Here is an 18195-nt window from a genome sequence, read left to right as displayed (position 1 = left end):
GATGAGTTTACAGTAGGTTCTCAACGAGCCAAGGTTAATTCCTGAACACAAGTAAGATCAGAAAGTCCAAAACACACAATCTCTGTTAAGAAGACAATTGGGAACAATATCTAGCAGACAAGGCGTTTGTTTAAGGTGACTAATTGCTTCTGCCAATTAAGGGAGAGATACAGGCTCAAGCTGATGAAAAACAGTTGTAGATGTAAGAGGTACTGATGAGTCATCAGCAGAGGGAGTAATGTATCTAATGTTAGGAATTTTATGAGCAAAAAATTGAAGAAAACCCTTGCAAACTGTTGGTGTAATGTCAGCCCATGTAGGGACAGACGTGTGAAGATAGTATTAAATAACACTCTAGGTTTAGATAGATAGATAGATAGATACTTTATTAATCCCCAAGGGAAAACTCACATACTCCAACAGCAGCATACTGATAAAAAAAAAATTAGTGATAAAAATGCAGGTATAACAGAGAGTAATTTTGTATAATGTTAACATTTACCCCCCCCAGGGTAGAATTGAAGAGTCACATAGTGTGGGGGAGGAATGATCTCCTCAGTCTGCCAGTGGAGCAGGACAGTGACAGCAGTCTGTCGCTGAAGCTGCTCCTCTGTCTGGAGATGATACTGTTCAGTGAATGCAGTGGATTCTCCATCATTGACAAAAGCCTGCTCAGCACCCGTCGCTCTGCCACAGATGTCGAACTGTCCAGCTCCGTGCCTACAATAGAGCCTGCCTTCCTCACCAGTTTGTCCAGGTGTGAGGCGTCCCTCTTCTTTATGCTGCCGCCCCAAAACACCATGGCGTAGAAGAGGGCGCTCGCCACAACCGTCTGATAGAACATCTGCAGCATCTTATTGCAGATGTTGAAGGACGCCAGCCTTCTAAGAAAGTATAATCGGCTCTGTCCTCTCTTGCACAGAGCATCAGTATTGGCAGTTCAGTCCAATTTATCATCCAGCTGCACTCCTAGGTATTTATAGGTCTGCACACAGTCACCTCTGATGATCATGGGGTCCATGAGGGGCTTGGGCCTCCTAAAAATCCACCACCAGCTCTTCGGTTTTGTAGGTGGTTTGAGTCGCACCATTTAACAAAGTCCTTGATTAGGTTCCTATACTCCTCCTGCCCACTCCTGATGCAGCCCACGATAGCAGTGTCATCAGCGAACTTTTGCACGTGGCAGGACTCCGAGTTGTATTGGAAGTTTGATGTATATAGGCTGAACAGGATTGGAGAAAGTACAGTCCCCTGCAGCGCTCCTGTGCTGCTGACCACAATGTCAGACCTGCAGTTCCCGAGACGCACATACTGAGGTCTGTCTGTAAGGTAGTCCATGATCCATGCCACCAGGTATGAATCTACTCCCATCTTTGTCAGCTTGTCCCTGAGGAGCAGAGGTTGGATGGTGTTGAAGCCTGCTAGAGAAATCCAGAAACATAATTTTTACTGCACCACAGCCTCTGTTCAAGTGGGAGAGGGATCGGTGTAGCATATAGATGATGGCATCCTCAGCTCCCACCTTCTCCTGGTATGTGAACTGCAGAGGGTTGAGGGCGTGGCAGACCTGTGGCCTCAGGTGGTGAAGCAGCAGCCGCTCCATGTTCTTCATCAGTTGTGTCGTCAGGGTGACAGGCCTGAAGTCATTCAGCTCACCAGGACGTGATACCTTTGGGACTGGGGTGATGCAAGATGTTTTCCAAAGCCTCGGGACTCTCCCCTGTTCCAGGGTCAGGTTGAAGATACGCTGTAGGGGACTCCCCAGCTCCAATGCACAGGCCTTCAGCAGTCGTGGCAATACTCCATCTGGACCCACTGCTTTGCTGGCATGAAGTCAACTCGGCTCTCTGCTTACCTGGGCTGCTCTCCTATGCTGGTATCAGCAGAAGGATGGGTGGAGGGTGCACTACTCGGAGGTGAGAGTGGGTTAGGGAGGTCAAACCTGTTGAAGTTGTTCATCTGGTTTGCTCTCTCCACGTCTCTCTCGATGGTGGCACCCCGCTTCAAGCTGCAGCCAGTGATGATATTTATCCCATCCCACATTACCTTCATGCTATTATTCTGCAACTTCTGCTCCAGCTTTCTCCTGAACTGCTCCTTCGCTGCCCTGAGCTGGAGTCGGAGTTCCTTCTGGATATGCTTGAGCTCATGCCGATCACTGCCTTTAAAAGCCCCTTTTTTTCTTGTTCAAAAGGCCCTTGGTGTCACTTGTAATCCATGTCTTGTTGTTAGCATTGCAGCGTACTGTTCTTACTGGAACTCAAATGTCTATACAGAAGTTGATGTAGTCAGTAGTGCAGTCAACAACCTCCTCAATGTTCTCACTATATGATCCCTGCAGGATATCCCAGTCCGTAGTTCCAAGCAGTCTCTCAGAGCCTGCTCTGCTTCAGGGGACCACTTCCTGAATGAGCGTGTGGCTGTAGGTAGCTCCCTCACTCTTGGTTTGTATTGAGACCAAAGTAGAACCAGGATATGATCTGCTTTCCCAAGTGCAGGCAGCAGGGTGGTGCTGTATGCGTCTTTAACGTTTGCATATAGTAGGTCAATAGTCCTATTTCCCCGGGTGTTACAATCCACATACTGGGAGAAGGCAGGTAATGTTTTGTCCAGTGTCACATGGTTAAAATCTCCTGAGATTAGCACAAGTGCCTTGGGGTGCTATGTTTGTAGTTTAGCAACAGCGGCATGGATGATATCACCTGCTATCTCCATGTCCGCCTGAGGAGGGATGTAAACAGTAACAATGACGTGTCCAATCTCTCTGGGCAAGTAATAGGCAGACTTACAGCCAACAGTTCGATGTCCCTGTAGCAAGTGGAGATTTTGACGTTTACATGTCCAGGGTTGCACCACCTTGTATTCACATAGAGAGCAAGTCCTCCTCCTTTCCGCTTCCCGCAGGTATTTGCGTCTCTATCCGCTCTAACTGTGCTAAACCCGGGTAGCTCCACGTTAGCATCTGGGATGCTAGTTGTTAACCACGTTTCACAAAAACACAACAAACTGCATTCTCCGTAAGTCCTGACATTTTTCACCAGTGCAGCCAGTTCGTCGATCTTATTTGATAGTGAGTTCACATTTCCCAGGATCACAGAAGGCACCGAAGGCTTGTATTGCCACTTCCTCACTAGCCGCTTAGCACCGACTCTGCTGACATGATACAACCTTCTTACCTTGTCAGATAAATAGGGAACCACACCGGCACAGGCCATTGTTCTCAGTGCTTGAAGTTGACTACCTGAATAGATGAGTCTCAGCGTGTAAAAATCCATTTCCAAGTAGTAAAAAGTGTTCAAAAAAGGTTTGTTATCTGAAGAACACTTAATCCTGGCAGATTTTACAGCTTTGTGACAATTATTGGTGGAGTTTATAATGCAAGAGCTTGTTGCGTCACTACAAACACAGGGGGCGGTAGTATGCATCGTGGTACACTGCAGAGCTATAGCGCGTCTTTATGTCGGATTTGGTTGTATGGATTGATTCTGAATGCGACTGCAAGAATGAAAAGTGAATTAAAAAAAAAAGAAAAAGCTAACCTTTACCAGTATCATAAGTTACACCGGATGTTACAGACTGAAATCAAATTTATGTTGTTATTCTAAAATTGTAAGAATAAGAGCAGTTCACTTCTCGAAGTGGAGCCGTGCGGGATCGAACTCGCCACCCTCTGATTCCCAGTCAGGAGCTGATACCATTACGCCACCGCGGTGGTTGTAGTAAGAGTGTCAATGTGGCATGCTAACGCGGCTTTTTTTTTTTTGTGCAGTTATATTTTTGAATAATGTGTGTGTATATACGGACACCCGACCTACAACATACGAACGAGGCCGCAGCTGCGATGCATGCGCCTCAGTAACTGCCGCTCTGTCATCTTTGGCCCAGGGACGCTGCAAGCGGTGGCTGGACGGAGGCAGGAGGGGGTCGATTTCGCTGCTTGCGCAGTGTAGTGTCCGTTGGGCGGCTCCTGGCGGCAAGCGGTTTCACTGCCTGCCTCCCGCTGCAAGTGGCGACCCTGTTGTGGCTAAATAGAGGCCATTGAGGGTGAACGGGGAGGCGGGGGGTAGCATTGTAGTGTGCCTCGGATGGCTGCTTGTTGAATGGGGGCGGTGGTTGCGGCGGGACACTGCAGGCAGCATACTGTAGTGGAGGTGACTGTGATGTGGGCTGGTGATGAACCGCCCCTCGCTGCCCCCATTCATTCTCAATAGCAAGCCTGATTGTACTGTTACGCACATAGCAGGAAGTTGGCTCTTGTCAGTACAGGGTGGTCCAGATCTAATGAATTGTGAATTTCCCATCGGGATTAATAAAGTATCTATCTATCTATCTATCTATCTATCTATCTAATTCTGCAGATTCAGATCGTCTGGATGACTTTGATTTATGCGGGGACAATTCCAGTTCGGCGCGAAGACGATTCTTCGTGTCGTCATTTCACACACTTCTCGATGGTCTGGGATTTTTCGGGTGATTTTCTATGTAATAAACTAAGTTATAGCGTAATGAAAATTGCATAATTAGATCTGGACCACCCTATACATCAGACGTGTTGATGACTGGTGCCTTCCTGCTGTGATAACGTGTACAGGTCTGTACAGAAGAGCTCATCTTAAACTTTTGTCTTCACCCTTCAAGAATGTCTCTGAAACACAAATCTGATGCAAGTGTTGGTGCTTGCACCTGGTTACAGTCGGTCAACAATAACATTTATTAAAGTAATGTATCTGTTCCGACTTACATACAAATTCAACTTAAGTACAAACCTACAGTCCCTGTCTCGTATATAACCCAGGGACTGCCTGTGTATGTAATTTATAGTACTGTGCAAAAGTTTTAGGCAGGTGTGAAAAAATGCTGTAAACAAAGAATGCTTTCAGAAATGGAAGTGTTAAATCTTTTATTTTCATCAATCAACAAAATGCAGTGAATGAACAAAAGAGAAATCTAAATCAAATCAATATTTGGTGTGACCACCCTTTGCCTTCAAAACAGTATCAATTCTTCTAGGTACACTTGCACACAGTTTTTGAAGGAACTCGGCTGGTAGGTTGTTCCAAACATCTTGGAGAACTAACCACAGATCTTCTGTGGATGTAGGCTTCCTCACATCCTTCTGTCTCTTCGTGTAATCCCAGACACACTCGATGTTGAGATTAGGGCTCTGTTGGGGCCATACCATCACTTCCAGGACTTCTTGTTCTTCTTTACACTGAAGATAGTTCTTAATGACTTTGGCTGTATGTTTGGGGTCGTTGTCCTGCGGCAGAATAAATTTGAGGCCAAGCATACGCCTCCCTGATGGTATTGCATGATGGATAAGTATCTGCCTGTGTTTCTCAGCATTGAGAACACCATTAATCCTGACCAAATCTCCAACTCCATTTGCAGAAATGCATCCCCAAACGTTTAAGGAACCTCCACCATGCTTCACTGTTGCCTGCAGACACTCATTATTGTACTGCTCTCCCGCCCTTCGACGAACAAACTGCCTTCTGCTATAGCCAAATATTTCAAATTTTGACTCATCAGTCCAGAGCACTTGCTGCCATTTTTCTGCACCCCAGTTCCTATGTTTTTATGCATAGTTGAGTCGCTTGGCCTTGTTTCTACGTCGAAGGTATGGCTTTTTGGCTGCAACTCTTCCATGAAGACCACTTCTGGCCAGACTTCTCCGGACAGTAGATGGGTGTACCTGGGTCCCACTGGTTTCTGCCAGTTCTGAGCTGATGGCACTGCTGGACACCTTCCAGTTTCGAAGGGTAATAAGCTTGATGTGTCTTTCATCTGCTGCACTAAGTTTCCTTGGCCGACCACTGCGTCTACGATCCTCAATGTTGCCCATTTCTTTGTGCTTCTTCAAAAGAGCTTGAACAGCACATCTTGAAACCCCAGTCTGCTTTGAAATCTTTGTCTGGGAGAGACCTTGCTGATGCAGTATAACTACCTTGTGTCTTGTTGCTGTGCTCAGTCTTGCCATGACATGAAACTGTCTTCCACAAACTCACCTTGGTAACAGAGTTTGGCTGTTCCTCACCCAGTTTTAAGCCTCCTACACAGCTGTTTCTATTTCAGTTAATGACTGTGTTTCAACCTACGTGTGACATTGATGATCATTAGCACCTGTTTGGTATAATTGGTTGATCATACACCTGACTAATCCTACAAAATCCCTGACTTTGTGTAAGTGTACCTATAAGAATTGATGCTGGTTTGAAGGCAAAAGGTAGGAACACCAAATATTGATTTGATTTAGATTTTTCTTTTGTTTGCTCACTTTGCATTTTGTAAATTGATAACAATAAACAATCATTATTTATATTTCTGAAATCATTCTTTGTTTACAGCATTATTTCACACATGCCTAAAACCTTTGCACAGTACTGTGTATGTATGTGTGTAATATATATTTGTGTATATATAATATGTATGTGTTCTTTGTGTGTATGTCTATAAATAGACAGTCGATGACAAACCACACAAAACAAAAAATTGCAATAGCTTAGTTTTCTCTCATTTAGAAGAAGGCATATAAGTTATGAATTCTGATCAGGATTGCTGACTGAATGGCCTTTGTATAAAGAATTGTGGGGCACCTCTTGGCAGCTGCATGCTTGTGTGTCACTGTCAATAATAACGGTTTTGTTAGTTGAAACTGTAATTTATAGTATACTGATTACCCACAGACAGTATGTGTGTATCCAAGCTGTTTCCAGCCTGCATAACTTTACACAAGTTTAAAGCTGGTGTTCTGGCTAGGTATCTGTTGGCTGATGGATGGACTCACTTTGATTGGCTTGGTGGGGAGCAACAGTTTAAGGAAGTTTGATTTCAGTCTAACTTTTTGGTTAGTGATTGATTAGTATTATTTTTGTGCTTTTATTTTCCGGAATATGTGTATGTCTTTTGTGTTGTGTTGAGATTGGGAAAGGTGCTATATACAGTAAATAAAACATATTATCATTGTTTAAGAACTGCTGTATTACAGGAAGTGTAAAGTTCAAAGCAGTTCCCATGTTGGCAATTGGTAGTGCTTAGAAGCTGAGGTAGAATAGGTGAACTAGAAGAAGCATTCTTTTTATAATGGCTGCGATTGCAAGAGAACGTTGTTTATCGTTCTGTAGAGTAGAGCTTCATGTTAGCAGAGCTACCCAACTAAACATTATTATGGTGGCTTAGCAATTGCCTTCCTTATAGGAGATGTAAGTTTACTTCTACTGTATGAGCCATTTTATTCAGGTCCTATGGCAGAATTCTACAGCAGAGATAAGCCTACATATCTCATCCTTCAGTAGATTCAGTGTAGTGCTTGGTCAGTGGCAAAGTCTTGCTTTTTAGAATTTTCCTTTTTTTTTTTTTTTCCTTTTTTTATTCAGAATATTTTCAATCCACGTTTGTTTGAATCCAAGAGTGTGGGTGGGCTTGACTGTATTTGTTTAGCGCCTTCCTGAATTTGACTTATTTGATAATGCTTCATCTGCTGGTCAGCTTAAAACTAAGCTGCTTCCTGGTCTCCCTTTAACTTAATGAATTAGATGCCTTACCTTTAACAACTTTAAAAAAACTCACCACTTATTGGCTTATCTTTTACAGAACCCTATGATTGCTCACTGTTTTGTGACAGGCAATTTTTTTGTTAGAATTGTTTGCATTTCAGTTTTCCGACTGTTGGCCTAGTCCTTCTTTCGTCAGTTATATTAGAGGTAGTGCTGAAGAGCCTTCCACACTCTTCACTTGGGCTTTCAACCAAAAATTAAGATTCAAATAATTATAAATTTAGAAATATGACTGTTCAAATATTGTAAAGTGTGGGTTAGAAATGTAAAGTGGAACAATTTTTTTATGTTCATTTGTAGAGTATATGATTAATTCACAGTTGCTTAAATGAAGCACATAAAGAGTCAGATGAGGGAGGGCTATTAATAGAGCATTAGTCTGAATTTTACTTGGAATAGTAAAGGCCGTTTACTCTTGCGTGTATGCATACAACACATGTGAAGTCTCAAATCTGCAGATTTGTTTAGGTGGTTTGGTTGCATTGCTTGTTAATATGTGGCCGAATGTTGCATACAAACACAGAATCTGTTTTGTGGAATGGTAGGAAAAAAACAAAAAATGCTAGGTTTTAGGCACAACAAGTGTGGAGATGTCCATTAAAAGAAATTCTAGAGGTGCAGTGTTTCCATTAAATTTTGAAATTACTGGGTGGTGACAGCTCCAGCAAGTAAGGAGTGGTAAGATTTTAGCAGCTGTGATATGCTTTCCATGTAAAACCCATTCCAAGTTGTAATTCAATACATTTTATATATTCATGCCTTTTGTGAACGTGATATAAATAAAAAATTGAATGTATGCATTTTTTGTTGTAAAACAACATTCTTTGAATTATGGCCACCATTAATTAATTTTTGGTACCATGTATTGTCCCTCAAAGTGGGGACAACTAAGTAGCTTCTTTCAGAGTAGAACAATTTCTAAATTCAATTTTTTTTTTTTTTTTTTTTTTGAGACCAGTGTTTGTTTTACATACTCAATTCTAACTTGATTATTGTAACTCCTTGTATATGGGAGTCAGTCATCCATCTTTCATCTACAGTTTGTTCCGAATACAACTGCCAGGGTTTTGATTTACATGGAAGATGGATAGTGTCTCCCCCATACTGGTCGGTCTCCATTGGCTTCCAGTTAGGTACAGAACCAAGTATAAACTCTATTTTTAATGCACTACATAAACTTGACCTACCTTATAAATTAGATCTCTTTGCCTTTACTCATCCTCCAGGTATCTCTGGTCTTCTAATCAGTTTCAACTTGTCCCTGGTTTGCAATTAAAATCTAAGGGTGATTGTGCGTTTTTTGTTGCTAGTCCAAACATATCTAATAATTTACCCCTTTTCATTAGATGATCTTCTATTGATACTTTTAAATCACACCATAAAAAACAATCTTTTTTTCCTTGACTTTAGTTTTTATAAGGCAGGAAACTAGTTTTTGTGTGTTCTATTCCTTTACCAAATTTAGTGTGTTTTAGCTTATTGGTGCATATTTTAGCTTATTATTTTAAACTCCTTAATTTAAAATTTTTATTTTTATTGTTTTAGCACTTGAGGCTGTATCTGTTGTTTTTAATTATGCTTTAGAAATATGACTTGACTATTTTTTTTCCTTTTGTCACTGAACATTCCAGCATTTTTACAAATGAGTTATCCTCTTCATGTTTTATAAAGTGTATTGCTTATGAGGTTGGGTTTGAGTTGGTCCTTTGGTGTATGTGAAGTAGATGAATACACAAGAGGTGTTTGCTCAACTATCCATGCAGCCTTTACTGTGAACACTCTATAACCATGTACAAAAGCAAGAGATGGTATTTGCATGACAATGGAAAAAGAACTATTCTGATGTGTGTGCGCGCACATGTATTGCACCTTTTCTATGTATACTATTAGTAAACTGTTTCAAATAAATGTTCCTAACCTCTCAAAAAAATCTTTCCTACCGTCATTTGCATTCTTCACACCTCCTGTGTCTGTTTTTGTGTATAAATGTCTCCATTTTGTTGTGAGTAAATGAAAATAGTTTGTTTCATAGGTAGTGTAGTGTGTGGGTTTTTTTTTTGGTGGTTTTTACTCTTACATTTGTGAACCCCTAGGCATTTAGTAGGCTGTATCATACCACAGTTAATTTGTATTTTGAGAGAATTTTGCTTTTTCATTTTAGCTACAAAAGGGCATTTGATGAAGATTCAGAAATGCACATCGTGCCCACAATACATACAGTACAGTAATCCCTCCTCCATCGCGGGGATTGCGTTCCAGAGCCACCCGCGAAATAAGAAAATCCGCGAAGTAGAAACCATATGTTTATATGGTTATTTTTATATTGTCGTGCTTGGGTCACAGATTTGCGCAGGAACACAGGAGGTTGTAGAGAGACAGGAACGTTATTCAAACACTGCAAACAAGCATTTGTCTCTTTTTCAAAAGTTTAAACTGTGCTCCATGACAAGACAGAAATCACAGTTCCGTTTCACAATTAAAAGAATGCAAACATATCTTCCTCTTCAAAGGAGTGCGTGTCAGTGTCAGGAGCAGATCATGTCACAGAGATAGAGAGAGACAAAAGCAAACAAATCAATAGGGCTGTTTGCCTTTTAAGTATGCGAAGCACCGCGGCACAAAGCTGTTGAAGGCGGCAGCTCACACCCCCTCCGTCAGGAGCAGACAAAGAGAGAGAGAGAGAGTTTGTTTTTCAAGCAAAAATCAATACGTGCCCTTCGAGCTGACATGCAGCTGCACAAAAGATAGCAACGTGAAGATAATCTTTCAGCATTTTTAGACGAGCGTCCGTATCGTCTAGGTGTGCGAACAGCCCCCCTGCTCAATCCCCCTACGTCAGGATCAGAGAAACTCAGCGCAAGAGAAAGAGAAAAGTAAGCTGGGTAGCTTCTCAGCCATCTGCCAATAGCGTCCCTTGTATGAAATCAACTGGGCAAACCAACTGAGGAAGCATGTACCAGAAATTAAAAGACCCATTGTCTGCAGAAACCCGCGAAGCAGCGAAAAATCCGCGATATATATTTAAATATGCTTACATATAAAATCCGCGATGGAGTGAAGCCGCGAAAGGCGAAGCACGATATAGCGAGGGATTACTGTACTTGACAAAGTGATTGTAGAAAACAGACATGCTCATATAAGACAGTTACCCTCTGAATGTTTTAAGGAACTTGCTTATGTTGTATCAGTGATTATCTGTTTAAGGTGCAGGCTGTTACTTTGATGGCATTGGGCATTTTATACTTTAGATCAAGTACTTCACAGAACCTTATGAAGGTGGATAATTCATGTAGCCTCTTTGACGTTCAATAAACAGCTATTCCAGTGCACTTTTTTTTTTTTTTTTGGATCATTTCAAATCATTTCAAGTGACCAGATGGCAGCTTTTTATAAAGCAAATGTTAATGTCTGTTTAAAAACATAAGCTTGTCATTTTGTTACCCTTTGTAGACTTCTTTTTCTAAGCATGTCATTATCTTCAAACTCTTTGACACCTTTTATAAAAGTAATTTATTTGTCCTTCTCTATTGTGTTTTAGATTACAGATATGGCCTGGATATTCTGCATGCATAAAGCGTACTGATGGAGGACTGTACCTGACAGTTGATATTTCCCATAAAATCCTCCGAAATGACTCCGTTTTAGATGTCATGTAAGTGGTTTATCTACCTAAGGTAAATTTGTCTGATGCTGAAAATATTTGTTCAAAAACCTTTCTCATGATAGTAGATTGCTGCTGTAATCTGATACGCTGAACCAAATATCATTCATTTACTGTTTCATCAGAAGCAATTTGAAAATGCAAAACTGTTAATGACAGGGTATAGCATTAATTAAGCAATTGAATAATAAAATAGTGATTTGCTCATTATAGCAAAGAAGGAAGTCGTTTTCCCAGGACACATGGTGGAGAGTTTGTGTTCCTTTCTCTTTTGTTATAACAATTAGTAATGGAAGAATGAAGCAAAATTTGATGAAAGCTCGTTTTTTAAAATGTAGATAAGTAGTGGGTACATTTTGTTCCTTGTATGTTCAGAATATTTAATGGTTTTACATTTACAAGGGTGCCTTGCAAAAAAGGCAGTGCAGTGGCTTTCTTTTGTTTTGTAATAAGCTAACCAAATATTGCAAGACATAGGTGTCCTTCAGAATGGAAGATATTTATTTAAAAATAGCCAGTGTAGTAACTTGCTTTTAAACAGTGACTAAGTAATATTTTAAAACTTCAGTTAGTCACACCCTTCTTTAATTTTCAGTGGAAACATCAACTCTTTGAGGGCTAAATATTTTTTACAAAAAATATAGTTTTATGAAAAGCAATGGCTTCCCACAGAATTCAAAAAGACACATCTTTTGTTGTATGCGGTGCGCACATTGTCTTTACGTGGCTGGGGCAGCAGCAGCGGTCACTGCCCCAGTTTATTGCAATCTGGTTTCTACCCAGGCGAACAGCACCATAGGCATGTCAGCTGCTTGAACCTGTTAAGCTTAACGAATAGCTGGGGACCAATCAGCTGAAGCCGGAACATCACATTTGTCTTCAATCGCTTGTATCAAAATCGGAGTCCAACAAGTCATAGTCCAGTTCAGAGAGAATAGGCAAAACATTGTCCCCGGGAAATATTCAGCTTTATGCATCCCCTTTGGTCTCTTGCCAGGTGTCAGGGCCATTTTTGCTCTTGTATGTGCCTTGCTACTCATGGGAGTGCAGGAAATCTCAGTTAAAACCACCGAAGCTAACTTTCCTTCTAGCAACGAGACTCCAAGTAAAAACATAATGGTTGGTTTTGTCACAGTTTACACTTGATTACCATTGTCAACTCCTCCTTTTGACAAAAGTTGACATCAGCCATGAAAGAGTTAAAGGATACCATTGCTTGAATCTTCAGAAGTCATCCAGTTGAAAGACTGAGTTTCCTAAATCTCAGAATTTGACTGTCCTTAACACTAGAATTACCAAAGCCTACAAAAAAACTTGTAATCCTGGCCCATGTTAAATTTGTTCGGACCTCTCCGTCAGCGTCTTTTGTGTTGTAAATGTGTTGATAAGCACAAGCAACCTGCTGTCGTCTTCCCCACCAACACAGAAAGGGCAGAAAGTTCTCTCAGCTCAAGTCTGTTTACCTGCGTGTCAGTTGCCAGGAGTGTTATAGGGTAAATACATCGTTATTTGAATACATTAATTTCATGTGTGTTCCGTGTCTACAACAATATGTAAACACATCATTAAAACAGAAGCGTTTTTCATGTTTTAGTAATAATTGACAAAATGTAGACATGAATTGTATAATGTGTGAAGCCTGAAGTACAAATATCAAATAAACACTTTCATAAAAGGTACAAGTATAACAAAACAAGTGTGCTTTCATTCAAGAATATAACTGCAGAAAAAGAACTCGCGTTAGGGTGCGACATTGATACTCCTATAATATGACCATTTTGCTGGTGCAGCGGTAAGAACAGCTGACTCATAATCAAGACGTTCGTGGTTTGATGCCGGACCCCTCCGTTTTGAGTAGTGAGCTGCTCTTATTTTACTATTATAGAATAAAAACATACATTTGATTTGAGTCTGTGGCTAGATCTCTGGCTAGCTAAATCTGCAGAATAACAGAAATCAGTCTAACTACATGTGTCCAGTTCCTTTTCTTCATCATGTTGGTATTACATGCTTTCCTTTATAAATCTGAAACTTGTGTTCCATATCTTCATACCTTCTAAATATGATGATAAAATGTTGTCAACAATTATTTGGTTGGTTATCTTCCCTATGTGTTAGTCCATAAAAATGTACCTAGTCTTTTCATTTATGATCAGATTTTTTAATAATATCATTGGTGGCAACACAGCACAAGTATTTACTTTAAAAATTACCAAAGTCCCTGTTTTAAGGTGCCAGTGATATGTACAACAATAACCAGAGATCACTGGCTCATGTCAAGTTCACATTAAAATAGCAAGATTTGTTCCCAAGCTTCTTATTGATGTTCGTCTTCTGCTACCAGCTGGGATCCTTGGTTTGCATCTGGGCTTTCCAATTTCACAAACTACACACTCAACACTCCGAAGATAAGAAATTCCATCTCTGTTGTGCAGAATTATTACTTTGTTTTGCTATTTTCTATATTACTTATGTCCAAGAAGCCATAATATTAATTATTTGTCCTGTATTACCACCAACTATTTTTGTCTATATGACCTTGAGTACCTAAAAACACTGTTACCACTATCCCACAAACTTTATTTTCTGTATACTTTGTTCTACAAACATTAAAAACTTTGTACTATACCCTGCATCTAATTTAGCATGTTTAATCCTAACACCCAATATCATACTACTGTCACTGTCCTGCTCCACTGACTGACTGAGGAGATCGTTCCTCCCCCAAACTATGCGACTCTTCAGTTCCACCCGGGGGGTAAACGTTAACATTATTCAAAGTTATTTTTTTTTACCTGCATTTTTATTACTCTTTAATATTGTTTTTGTATCAGTATGTTGCTGCTGGATTATGTGAATTTCCCCTTGGGATTAATAAAGTATCTCTCTCTCTATCAATGTTTGTCCTAATGTATCTAATCCTAATGAATAGTTCCTTGTACATTAATATTCACATTTATTCCATCCATCTGTACCAATTAGTATTACACAGTAAAATTAACATTGTTTGTGAAAAGCAATAGTTATCAAATAAATGGTACATTTTGCTTATTTCAAGAGACTTCTAATTTAAACTATATCTTCACTTTATAGCTATAGATTTACATTTTGTCCTGATTGTCTCCATTCCCAAAATACTTATTTACTATCCCTAATGTTTTCTACCATTCTTCATATTTAACAAATTTCCCTTTGTTAAAATCTATATTATTCATTCTATTATTAAAATCAATAAGAAACCTTAAATTATAATAATTGTTAATGATAATAACTATTGTAATGTTACAAGTGCTAGTAATCGCATGTTAAATTATGATTAACAGTCCAAATTAAGTAAGAGACATTAAAAGTATTTATTCCACCTAGTATCAACAGACCTAATAAGAACAGATATCCAAAAATAATTACTCTTACACATTGCCTTTACTCTAAGTGCTGACCAAGTTATTCTAATCTCATTTTCTAAACTTGTTCAATTATATTGTCCCAATTGCTGTACAGGTTAAACCCAAAGCAATTCAAGTTCATAGTGATTGCAAAGTATTTCTATTAACCCTTTAACCGCCAACTCCCTAAATATTCCCCACGCCAGGCGAAATCTGAACAATTTTCGTTTTTTTTACTTTTTTACATTTTTTTTTACATTTTTTACATTTATTCAAGCAGTATTGACCACTAAATGTTGTGCAGGTTCTAGAAATGGGCAAACCCATAATAAAACACAAAATGTACCTTTTCTCAGGCTTCTGGATTTATTGTCAACTACAAAAACGGAACAGTCAAAAGTAATTCAAAAGTCAAAAGTAGTTCAGTCAATCATAGTTTCATTCCCAGTATTTGAGTTTGCTGTGCCACAGGCCAAAGCAGGGAACTGCACAAAGTCCTGGATTGCTGGGACACTTTGAGCAGAAGGTCTTGACGTCTCTACGCTGACCCTTCTTTGAACAGACATGACAGCGTTTTTCTGAAAGTCCAAAGTCCTTACATTCATCTGGCAACACTGCTGAAATACTACTCATAGGATCCTCTTTGCCAGTGTATACACGAAATCTATAAATGTAACCTGAATTCTCAGCTAAGCAAAACATCTTGATACCAAACCGTGCCCTTTTCAATGGTAGATACTGTCGAAACTGTAAGCGGCCCTTCCACGACAATAAACTTTCATCAACTGCAACTGACAGTCCTGGCATGTAGGGCAACTGAAATGCTTCAAATAAATGATCAATCAAAGGACGTAGCTTGAACAAGTGGTCGCGGTTTGGATCTTTCTTATCTGGCTCGTTTCTGTTGTCATTCAAATGAAAGAATTTCAGCAGCAAAGAGAATCGGTTACGTGTCATGACAGCTGCAAAAATAGGTGTTGCATACATAGGATCTGTAGACCAGTACATCTCAATATCTGGTTTTCTGATTATTCCCATCAACATCAAAATCCCAATGAATTTTTTCATTTCGTTTTCATCCGTGTCAAACCAAGCACGAACACGGGAATGTGGAGGTAAATTGGGATTTTTCTCAATAAACTGTGCTGCATACAGATTTGTCTGATGAACAAAATGTCTGATCAAATCAGGTGACACAAACAGCTCATAAAACTGCTCAGCAGTGTAATTGTTTACATCAACAATAAAGCCACACGTTCCCTCAAACGAATGCAGAAAAGGTAGTTCACCACGGGCAGCAGCCCAGCTGAGATGCTGGGGATACACCCACTCAGCGCCGTCATCCGATGCGTCTTCATTCACAGTATCATGCAGCGCACGTTGCTGCTCATCACTGTCGCTAAAATCTTCTTCAGAACTGCTACAATCATGATCAGAACTGTCCAAAATCGCCTGCAAAGCCACACTTGAAGTCAGTTTACGTTTCGCCATATTCACAGCTGTTACATGCGAATCACGTCACATGACCAGCCAAAACAACCACAGACTTGTCGAAATACAACGTAGTAATAATACCCATGCCAAACCGTCAGTTATACTACTTGCCAGGCATTCATATAACCACAGGCAAATGTGCCGGATAATTCCGGCAGTATGGCGTTAGCAATAAAACAACGGTGCCGGATATATCCGGCAGAGGGCGGTTAAGGGGTTAATAAAACAATAGTCACAAATATTCAGTCAGTACATGTTGCCTATGAAAAAGAGTTTGTTTGCTTTTATTGTGCTTGTAGATGTCCGACTTTTCCTACTATACCGTCCATACCTTCGTAGTTCAAATCATAAATCTCAGAGGCCAAGAAGAATTCAAGTACTGTACTTGGTCAACAACGGTCGTATAATTGCAATCAAATGGATGAAGTGTAAGGCAAGTCAAGGACAGTTAAAGTGGTCTCTGGTAAAGAACGTAGAACCCTGTAAAGTAAAAGTGTGAATCGGGTCTTGGGGTCCAGTGCCACAAAGCATATCAACATCTGGAACTTCTGATCTGATGAATGGGTCTGGATGCCTTGGAGGCTCCCCTCTATGATTCTGGACCCACAATGATCTTTCAACATCGACTTCAGTTGATGGCCAGGTCCACAGCTTGAATCCCCTCTCTGGTATGGCTGTTGTCCTTGCAGTCAGAGGATTTGTTTGTCTGTAGACCTTTTTCACAGCTCAATCTCTGGGTTCAAATTCAAGTGTTGTCATCTACAATGAACTAGAAAAAACAGCTTTTACCTGCAGGTGCAAAGACTCAATTTTTGTTCCATATTAGTCAGTTTTCCAATACTTAATCTGTAATTTTGTTAATGTTATTTATGGATCTCAAAATAGTGTCTCATGAGGTGTTAAGCCCGTTTTGTTGGGGGGTATCCCTTATTGAAATAATGCTAGCAGTTAAACAGATGGTCATTGTAATCCAGTTTCTGCTTGTATCTTAGCCACTTTATTCTAATGGTCAAAAATGAATCATGCAACTGGCAAGCACAAGTTTCCAACCATTGCATCAAATATGTTTAAAAAAAATAGATCATTTAATAAAAAGATTTCCTCTATCATTATATCTAGTTTAGCCATTGTTTTGGACTCTACTTAATAAAAGGTATATTCATCATAACAAGTAAATCATCGCAATATAAAATAAAGTCAATCTTAATATATAAATATCAAAGGAAAATCAATTATCTCAAAATACTCAAACTATTGGTACATAAACTTTGCTGTTGTGAGAATAACTTTGCAAACAAGATACCAACCTTTCCCCCCTTAAGAGGGAATGTGGAGCAAAAGGGTATCGGTCAGTAAGAACCCTGAAACAATTCCCATTAATATTACAAGTTCATAGGAGCCAAGTGTCATAACTGCTACAGAGATCACATACGGAAGTATGTACTTCCCTTTTTTTATTACCGTCTTGAACTGGTGCCTAGGCACGCATTGACTCCTCCCCTTTTCATAATGAATGGTAGTATAATATCAGTATCCTCCAGAAAACATCTCTTAGCCAGCATAAGTCAATGAAGAAATCCTCAGTCTAGACTGATAAATTTAAAATAATTTTTAGAAATGAGATAAAAATAAACTAAAAGAGTTAAGCTCCACTTTCCCTTTTACTATTTTTCTAATTACAAAGTATTATTCAAGTATATTGTGGCTGCCAACCAAGGGAGAGAACACATCCAAAGCCATACCTCCCCTGGAATGACAGATGGCAGTCCCCCTGGTGTTACAACGGTGCCCCAGACTCCCACAGGATTCCATGGAAGTTGGAGTTTGGTGCAGCCCTTTTGAGATCCGTGGACACTGCCAGGGGGTGCTGCAGATACTGTTAAGCCCTGTGTGGCAGCATTTCCACCACACCTGGAAGTTCTGCCATGGGAAGGTCATAGAGCACCTGGAGCACCTCCGGATGCCCTATAAAAGATCCAGTCACCACTACTCCAGGAGATGGAGAACAAAGCTTGCTCGAGGAGGAGTGGAGGTGACAGAAGAGAAAGAAAAAGAAGAGTGGTTGTGCTTATGCTTTGACTGTGTTATGCAATGGGGG

The 18195-nt window shown here is 40.1% G+C and overlaps 1 protein-coding gene across 1 annotated transcript in view; it reads left to right on the top strand.

Moving 5' to 3' along the window:
• The window catches only part of piwil2 (piwi-like RNA-mediated gene silencing 2), a 211332-nt gene that overhangs the window by 107132 nt on the left and 86005 nt on the right, over positions 1 to 18195 (top strand). The window contains exon 8 of the mRNA XM_051924076.1: positions 11095 to 11208. Within this exon, the coding sequence (XP_051780036.1) occupies positions 11095 to 11208 (114 nt within the window). The remainder of the gene's footprint in view (positions 1 to 11094; positions 11209 to 18195) is intronic.

The sequence above is a fragment of the Erpetoichthys calabaricus genome, chromosome 1 (assembly GCF_900747795.2).
Source record: "Erpetoichthys calabaricus chromosome 1, fErpCal1.3, whole genome shotgun sequence".
Taxonomy (NCBI): Eukaryota; Metazoa; Chordata; class Cladistia; order Polypteriformes; family Polypteridae; genus Erpetoichthys; species Erpetoichthys calabaricus.
The sequence above is the reverse complement of the archived record's forward strand: the minus strand, read 5'-3'. Positions and strand labels throughout refer to the sequence as shown.